Source organism: Prionailurus viverrinus, chromosome A2, assembly GCF_022837055.1.
Source record: "Prionailurus viverrinus isolate Anna chromosome A2, UM_Priviv_1.0, whole genome shotgun sequence".
Taxonomy (NCBI): Eukaryota; Metazoa; Chordata; class Mammalia; order Carnivora; family Felidae; genus Prionailurus; species Prionailurus viverrinus.
Window position 1 is genome coordinate 51087397 of NC_062562.1, and position 9380 is coordinate 51096776.

General features: G+C 43.1%; 1 protein-coding gene across 2 annotated transcripts in view; it reads left to right on the forward strand.

The window, feature by feature from the left end:
* IRAK2 (interleukin 1 receptor associated kinase 2) overlaps positions 1–7323 on the forward strand; it is a 61985-nt gene extending 54662 nt beyond the window's left edge. For both annotated transcript variants that reach the window (XM_047850736.1, XM_047850737.1), the window contains 3 exons: positions 1532–1732; positions 4958–5249; positions 6333–7323. In XM_047850736.1, coding sequence (XP_047706692.1) covers positions 1532–1732; positions 4958–5249; positions 6333–6445 — 606 coding nt within the window. In that variant the 3' untranslated portion in view covers positions 6446–7323. The remainder of the gene's footprint in view (positions 1–1531; positions 1733–4957; positions 5250–6332) is intronic.
* The last annotated feature ends 2057 nt before the right edge of the window (positions 7324–9380 follow it).

Sequence of the window (9380 nt, forward strand, 5' to 3'; positions counted from 1 at the left end):
TGCATATAACATTGTATACAACATAAAGTACATTGAAATATTTGCATATATTTACATGAGTAACTACATAAAATACTACATATTCTATGAAATATAATTACAAATATGTACACATATAACATACTGATTAAAGTATATATTATATATAACAGAATATGTGTGAAAAATTTATATTAAATGTTTTACTATGTACACAAATAAATATATCACAAATATAAAACATAAATGTAAATGCTTCATATGTTAGTGTAATGTACAACAGATTGTTATGTCAATAACAATATGCTATAATGCTGAATGCAATATGCTATATGTTATATCAGTAAATATACATAATTATATTACATAGTTCCCTATACTATATTTAATATATTTAATCAATGTATTTAATATATTTGCAACATATTTACATATTTGTAAATATGTAAATATATACTTATGAAATATTATGAAACATAATTTATACTATTTATGTTTATATATTTATATAAAAATATATAGCATAACTTTTGTCATATGCATAGTTTAGATTTCTGCTAAGTAGTATAAAATATTATAAACCTTATAATATATAAATATAAAATTTATAAAATTGTAAGTATACACAATATTTATATAGTAGATCTCCTATTAAATATATATGTGTTAGGGGCTCATTTAGTAGAGGATGTGACTCTTGGTCATGAGTTTGAGCCCCATGTTGGGTGTACGAATTACTTAAATAAATAAAACTTTAAAAAATAATAATGCTTCTTGAACTTTAAAAAATAAATAAATATACATGAGTCAGAATCCTACACCCTAAAATATGTATTTTATATCAAAAAAATGTGCCTGTAATTGTTAATAAGATTAAATTATGAATGTAAATAAAGTGTTTAGCATGTAGTACTATATAAACCATAGCTATTGCTACTATTTATCATGGTCACTAATAGACTATTGAATCTTTATTCAGTGTCGAGTGTCACACTTCATGCCTTAGATGCATTATATCTTTTAATCTTTGTGTTAGTCCTATTATCCCCATTTTCCTGGTAAATCAACTGAGGCCTATGTTAAGTCCCTCCCTGGGTGGTACTAGTGTATTATGGAACACCTTGTACATATAGGGAACTTATCAGTTCTCCAGTTCTGGCTTTTTTCCTTGTTTCTTGGATCCTTGTATGCTTTTATTTCTTAAAATCCTGTTAAAAATTTTTTTTTACATTTTATTTATTTTTGAGAGAGAGAGAGAGAGACAGAGCACAAGTGGGGGAGGGGCCGAGAGAGAAGGAGACACGGAATCTGAAGCAGGCTCCGAGCTGTCAGCACAGAGCCCGATGTGGGGCTTGAACCCACGAACCGTGAGATCATGACCTGAGCCGAAGTCAGTTGCTTAACTGACTGAGCCACCCAGGCGCCCCTTAAAATCCTGTTTTCTGTGAAGTTTTGCAGCCCTGGTGTGTCGCGGGGGATGGTGGGGAATGTGCGGGTTGAATCCCACATCCCTGCAACTCACACTGGAGTGTTTATCCTCTTCTTCCCACAGAAGGATTTACTCCTCAGTGAAATCCCAAGCAGCACAACCTCACTCTGCTGCAGGAAGACGGGCGTGGAAAAGGTGATGGCTAAGGAGATCTGCCAGAAGTACCTGGAGAAGAGAGCTGGGAGGCTGCTGGAGGACTGCGCCCAGGCCTTGGCCATGGCTGCCTGCCTCTGCCTGCGGAGGCGGAATGCCAGCCTGGCAGAGGTGAGCCTCACTCTCAGCCTTTACCCTGGCGATGAGCCCTGCCCTGGGGTGGGTGGGCCTCCCGTCCCGGTGGCCCTGTGGTTCTGCTTTACCAGGGACTAGGTTAACACTCGGGGTCAAGCCCTTTACCGAGATGTGATTTCATAAACCTGAGCCTTATTTGGTTGCAAGCATCACAACTTAATGGAGCTCATAAGAGCAAAGCAGGGAAGCCAGTGACCTAGAGTAGCTCAGGAACCTGAGGGCAGTGTGCTGGGGACCTCAGGAAGCCCAGGATCCTGTACTCAGATGTTAATAGAACTCTGCTTTCCCTGAATCTGCTTGATTCCTCCTCTCCTCTCCGTAGGCTCCCTTTTCTTGACCTGTGTTTTGGTTAGGAGATATGGCCATGGGTATTATTTATATGCTATGGTTTTACCCTGACTGGGAGATCAAGTCTCCAGGTCCCAATTCCAGTCTCTCAGTGAGAGAGCCTGTTTGGCCTACCTAGAGTCATTGTCCACCCGTTGGCCAGTCAAGTAAGGCGAGGGGAGTGGGGCCCAGTTTATAAACCTGGTGGTCAGGGGGTCAACCCAAGAAGGCTGGAAGGGCTATGTCCTAGAGGAAGGGAGCATCCTTAACCCATGGGCCAGGCAGATATCCCAGAAATCAACAATATCAGGGGCTACAGCATCTTTCTATGCATGTGATATAGAGTGGTGGTTTCCATGGTAACAAGTATAGATTTGTGGTCCATGCTGGGTATTTCTAAGGACCAAATGATTGCCTGAGAGGACTCTGAGACTAACAGTGATCTTTAAGTGGTGTTTGGCAGAGAGGGACTCCTTGCAGTTACCTCAGGAGTTGCTTTTGGCAGCAAGAGGGCTCGGGGAGGTGCAGGCCCCACCCAGGACTACAACCAGACACCCCCTTTTACTTCACATAATTGTACTGAGTACTTAACACTTCATTTGAGGAAAGGGCTTAGTAGCTGAAAAAAAAAGTCTTTGAACACCACCGCTGTAGCCCAGGCCTGCCATTTTATAGATGGGCAAGTAAAGATCCAGAGAGGAAAAGATGAGGCCACAGAGTGAGTTTCTGTCAGAGCTCTCTGGACTCCACGTTCATTCCCATGTCCGCCATATTGCACCGGGATGTGGCAGGAGCTAGAGACCCAAGTGGTTGTTCTTCGTCTGAGCTGTTCCAGGTGTCAAGTGGCACAGCATTCATTCAGTACTTGTGTGTTGGGTGGGGGGATCAAATCGGTGAACAAGGCAGGTCCAGTTCTGCTTTTCTGGAGCTCGCAGACAATGCGTAGTAGTCATCTGTGTGGTGAGCACTATAGCATATGATGGGGTCCCACCCAGGAGGATTTTCCCCAGGTAGTGATTGTAAGCAAAGAGCAATCCAAACAGAAGGAGCAGCTCCTGCAGATGTCCTGAGGTGAGAGAAAGCCTGGCTTAGTCAAAGGTCTGGAAGAAGGTGTAAGTGACTACAACAAGAAGCACATGGGGAAGAGTGGCTTGTGGTGAGGCTGCTGAGAAAGGAGGAGCCTAATAATTTAGGGCTTTGCAGGCACAGTTAGGATTTTGAGGAAGACACTAGGGGTTTGAAGCAGGGGCAGGATGTAATCAGATTTATGTTCTGAAAAGATCTGTCTCCCTGAACCACTTATTCTTTCATTCAGGCTTTCATCTCTTCATTTATTTTATTCTTTTGTTCAACGTATCAGTTAAAGGACACTCGATGAAGCTGTTATAATGAGGAGACTCCAAAATACAGTGGTTTAAATGAGATAGAAATTTATTCTCTTTAGCTGAACAGCTTCAACGCAGGCAGTTCAGAGCTGATGTGGCAGCGCCACTTTACTGGGGACTCCAGGCCACCTCTATATTTTTGTTCTGCTATCCTTACTGTGTGGCTTCCGTTTCAGAGTCCAAGATGGCTGCTCTAGCTCAGGCCATCACATCTTCATTCCAGCCATTGAAAGGGGGTTAAGAGGAAGAGGAGAACACATTCCTTACCTTTTAAAGGTGTGACTTGGAAATGCACACATCACTTTTTCTCACACCCCATAGGCCCTAATCTAGTGACATGGCCACACCTAGCCACAAGGGAATGCAGTTTTTAGCTTGGCGAATATTTATTTGGTACATGCTCTGAAGATTTGTCTCAAGAGGTGACATTTGAACTGGACCTTGAAGGATGAGGAGGCATTAGTTATGTAGAATAAAGGAGATAGGGCATTTAAGTTATACAAAGAGGAATGAGAAGTGATCCTTGCCCTCAGTATTGCACAAATAAACTGGGAAGATGAGAGGTCATCTGGGTCATGGACTTGAAGACAAGCAGGCCTGGGGTCAGTAGTTCTGTTACTTACTGGCTGAGTAGCCTTAGGCAGGGAACTTAATTTCTCTGGTCTTTTAAATTTTTTACCTATAAAAACTCACTGTGCATCACATTCAAATGTGCTTTGTAAGTTGCAAAGGGACTGAGCAAGTGAGATGTGTCATCGTTATTAAGGGTATATCTGTCTGCCCTTTGTGCGTGTGTGTGTGTGTGTGTATGTATACAAAGAAGAAACATTCCTTGCCTGCCTCCCTCTGATTTCCTAACCTCCCTAGTCAGAAATGTCCTCAAGGGCAATATCTATATTACTTGGGGCGTTTCCAGTTGAAAGAGATAGAATTTAAGTCAAACTCTTAGTCACACACATACCCACACACACAGGAGGGGGCCTGGGAGGGAGTATATGAATGAATGAATGAATGAATGAATGAACTTATTGGCTCACATAAACAAATAGCAGACAGGAGACACAGGGTCTCAACCAGCAAAAGCGCATCTATCTCTGTCTCTGGCCTCTGTTTTATTCTTTGTGGGGGTCTTAATTTTTCCTGCTGTGAACAGGTTTTCTGTATGGGTAGGGAGTCTGGATCTACCACTAGAAAGGAAACTGGAGTCTTTCCTCAATAAGCTTTAAGTAGAAAGGTCCCAGAGAAGGATTCTGGTTGACCAGCTTGGGTCACGTGATCAAACCTCAAATCATTAAGGTCAGAGGAATGGGATACAATGTTTGGTCCATCTTGGTCATGTGCTCTTTTCAAAGGCACATGCTCTCTTCTTCTAGACAAAGCAGCAAAAATCAACATTTGATTCTTCAGTCTCCCTCTTTCTCTCTCTCGGCCCGGGAGACCTGTAAGATTTTTGATTTCAGAGAAAGTTCTTATCTCTCCTCTCTCCAAGGTGTGTGGTTCTGTGGCCGCTGTGGAAGAGCGGCTGAGAGATCAGGAGACGTTGTCCCCTTGGAGTGGGCTTTCTGAGAGCACAGGCTCTTCCTCCAACACCCCAGAAGAAACGGACGATGTGGACAATTCCAGCCTTGATGCCTCCTATTCCATGAGGGCAGCACCCAGGGCTGGGGATGTTGCCTCACTCCCCCCTACAGAGGGCAGAGAAGGCAGGCTGCAGGCTGATGGGGGAATGCCGGCAGACTCCTCCTCTGGAGCCTATGCCAGTCCGGAGCCTCCCCAGGATGGTAAGTGTGTGGAGAATGGAGTGCTTACACAAGCTCGTTTATGGGTCTCTAACTCAGCCTGCCATTTGTTCCTTCTGTTGCTCTAATTCATGCGTTCTTTGATTTTTCAGCCGTTCACCTACTAGCTGACTGCACAAAGAGAAGCCTTGGGTGGAGGTCATCCTTTATACTTCCCTCTGTCTCTGGCTACCTATGTCCAGCCCATCACCCAGTCCTATCCACTGGCCTAAATATCTCTCAGCTCCATCTGCTTCTCTGCATTGCCTGGCCCCTCTTGGCCAAGCTACTGTCTTCTTGCTAGATGACCACACAGCCTCCCTGTGTCCCCCCTGATCCATTCTGGCCCCTTACCCTGTCCCTTCTCCAGCGACCAGCCAGAGTAGTTTTTAAAAACAACTCATGTCACCCCTTGTTTAAAGCCTTTGTATAGCTCCCCATCATACTGAGGGACCAAGTCAGAATTCTTCCTATCTCTCCGTCTCCTCTCCAAACACCCCAGGCTTCCTTCTGAAATAAAAATTTGGAAGGCCTGGGTGCCGAGGTGGCTCAGTCAGTTGAGTGTCCAACCCTTGATTTCGGCTCAGGCCATGATCCCAGGGTGGTGGCGTGGAGCCTGCTTGAGATTCTCTCTCTCCCTCTTTGACTCTCTTCCCCCACTCACATTCTCTCTCTCTCTCTCTCAAATTAAAAAAAAAAAAAAAAAAGACCTTTTTAATGCAGTGTCCTTGTCCATTACTAAACATGGCTTAATGAATGTCCCAGGCCCTACCTCTACCTACATCTTCCTCCCATTGGGAGAAGAGAGGAGGGAGAAGAGAGAGAGGGTGTAAGTGTTCATGCCAACATCTCCCACCCATGAGAAGGAGCGTGGAAGGCCCCGCCTTTCTGAAAAGTGGGGGCAGGTGGCAAGGCTTCACTGCAAAGGCAGAAGCAGGGAAAATGCTCGTTATGCTCAGGGCCTGATTCAGAAACCTGATTTAAAGTGAGAAACTGACCAAGTCTGACTTCTAAGAATTATAATAGTAACTATTTCTAAATGCCATTTGTTCAAGTTCTTTCTTTAAATTTTCTGTTGAATGCCAGCTACAGAGACTTCATGGAAGATTGAGATCAATGAAGCCAAAAGGAAACTGATGGAGAATATCTTCTTCTACAAAGAAGGGAAACTGGACAGCCTTGAACTTTTTGGCCCCTGATAACTAGAACACAGCTGAGGATCCTTGTCCTCAATTGGAAAGATGAACACCAAATCAAGAAATAGATCTGATGCCGAATCAAAATCTCCCAGGAAACACCACCCCCCGGCTTTCCTGGGCCGGGAAGAAAAGCTTCCAGAGTGAGCTAGGGAAGAAGGGACCTCAGCTTTTCAAGACAAAAAATACAGGAAGTCATCATCCTTTCTGGGATTTGTCAGTCAGAGCGGAGTATTAGGAGACTGAAGTGTAAACCGTGGTCCACGGGCCCAGAATGTGGGCGATTTTATGGGTTTGGGCTGTGTGTTAATACTGTTACCCAGCTCACACCCCTCAAGAACTGCCGGGGAGTGCTGTCATTTGTACTTTCCAAAGTTAAGATCTCTGGGTCACATTTGCCACCAACTCCTGCAAACTTCCATGGCCTGAAAGATTCTCAACTTGTGTGTCCTAACGCAGTTCTTAAATTCACATACCAAGGCCTCGAGTTTTACAAATGCCAGACACCTGGCAGAGGACTCAGTAGGTTTTCCACTTTCTGCATCTTGTAACCCACAGATATTTATTTAACGCCCACTCGGCACCTTTATCCTCCCATCCCACTAATGCTAATATTTTCAGTGGAGATTTTATTTTGAGAGTATGTATTATTTATGAGTGAATGAAGAATCTGGAGAGCTAGTTTCATGTCTGATTCTGCTATTTAAATCACTTATTTAATTTCTGGAACCTTGGTTTCCTTGTAAGTAACACCTGTTCGTTTTCCTTCCCGGGGCTGTTGGGAGGAACAGGTGAAATGGCTACAGAAGTACTTTGAAAATGCACTTGCCCTGTTTTATAAAATAAATAAAAAGACAATAAATATAGATTTCTGCCATGTACTTAAGGTTTATGCAGTGGGTATTTTTTTGAAAAGTCATGTTGCAAATCTTTTTGGGAAACATCCTGTTTTAAATTCAGTGTGTCCTGTTTTAAATAGTCCTACTATTGTAATGATTTCTTCTTTTCGCAAAATAAAAATACATGGCAGGGGGGCACCTGGCTGGCTCAGTCGGAAGAACATGTGACTCTTGATCTCAGGGTGGTTGAGTTTGAGCTCCACGTTGGGTGTAGAGATGACTAAACAAATAAACTTAAAAAAATACATTGATAAAGTTAACAGATATCTTGTAATTAGTTTTGATTGTATCCAGATGAGTTTGTTTGGGAAGGGTGCCCTGAGCCACGGGGTATCATGGAGTGTCTAAGAGTTGGGCGCTGCCTCTAAATGTTGATTGTTAGTAGCTGTGTGATGTGTCAGGTTAGGGAGTTACTCTGAGCCTCTGTTTCTTCATCTACACAATGGAGAGAATAAAAAGTACCCTTTTCATGTGTTTGTCATCAGGCCAAGGGGAAGAACTTGCTTCGTGAAAGCATTCAGTAGTCCCCCAAGAAGTTCAGCTTTGTACTGATGCGTAACAAAGATGAGTGCACTCCGGTCTCAGGGGCAGCCATGTGTACTGACACCCCTGTTTTAAGCTCTAATGGCTGTGAGGAGTCAACTAGAGTGTGTGTTATATGCCCCAACCAGGACCTGGAATGTGGCAAGCACCTTACAATTCTGAGTAGGGTCTTTTCAGGACTAGTGCCAGTAGGGTACTGGTTATCAAGACATACTAGCATTTCGAGAATAGGGCTTCATACATTTCTGGAGAAGTCAGTGAAGGGGCGCCTGGGTTATGTCAGCTAAGCATCCGACTTCAGCTCAGGTCATGATCTCACAGTTCGTGAGTTTGAGCCCCACATCAGGCTCTGTGCTGACAGCTTAGAGCCTGGAGCCTGCTTCAGATTCTGTGTCTCCCTCTCTCTCTGCCCCTCCCCCCGCTCATGCTCTCTCTGTCTCTCTGTCTCTCTCTCAAAAATAAATAAACATTAAAAAAAATGGAGAGGTCAATGAACCACTCTGACAATCTGATGAAAGCTACAGACCTTCTCCCCTCAACAGGATGTAAATATGTGCATAGACATTTGTGGATATGAATTCCATGGGGGGCTCATGGGCACCATGATGTCTTTCTATGGATCCTTAGAGGGAAGGCCTTTTTTCCCCAAGTTAATAAATGTACATGACCAAAAAAATCCAGTACAAACCATTACATGCTAGGAAAAAAGCCTTTTTTCCACTGGTGTTTTAGTCTCTTGCTTCTTGCTTCTTCTCTCTAGAAGTTACCACTGCTGCTGTTTGGGGTATCCTTCCAAAGATGATGAAAATTTTATCTTTTTGCTTAGCGTCATTAATCATTAGATTTCATTAGAAAATTTTCATTCGAAGATCAAAACTGTGAGTTAGACATGGAGTTGGAATTTCTGGCTTCAGTGTAGGTATGTTTTTTCACATCCTTCCTGGCCATTCTTCCTCAACAGTACTTTTGGATTACTTTAGTCTTTTTGCCTGGTATTCCACTCTAAGGATATTTTATAATTTACATAATTAGCTTCCAATGCTGGATGTTGAGGTGGTTTCATTCTTGTTACTACAAAGTGCTCCTTCCAAAGGGGCTGTACCAATTTACACGGAATCAGGTATGGGAATGCATTTCCCCCCATCCTCAGCTACAAAGAATATTATCATGTTTCTTGATCATTGCCGATTAATAGGTGAAAATTTATAATTTTATTCTTATTTTTAAGTGACAAGTGGAGCCATTATTTTCAGATATTAAAGAGCCTTTCGTAATTTGTGTCTGTTTCTTGGTTCCTTTCTGTTTCCTTGGTTCATTTTATTTTATTTTTTTTATTATTATTATTTTTAACATTTTATTTATTTTTGAGACAGTGAGAGACAGAGCATGAACAGGGGAGGGTCAGAGAGAGTGAGACACAGAATCCGAAACAGGCTCCGGGCTCTGAGCTGTCAGCCCAGAGCCCGACGCGGGGCTCGAACTCACAGACTGCAAGA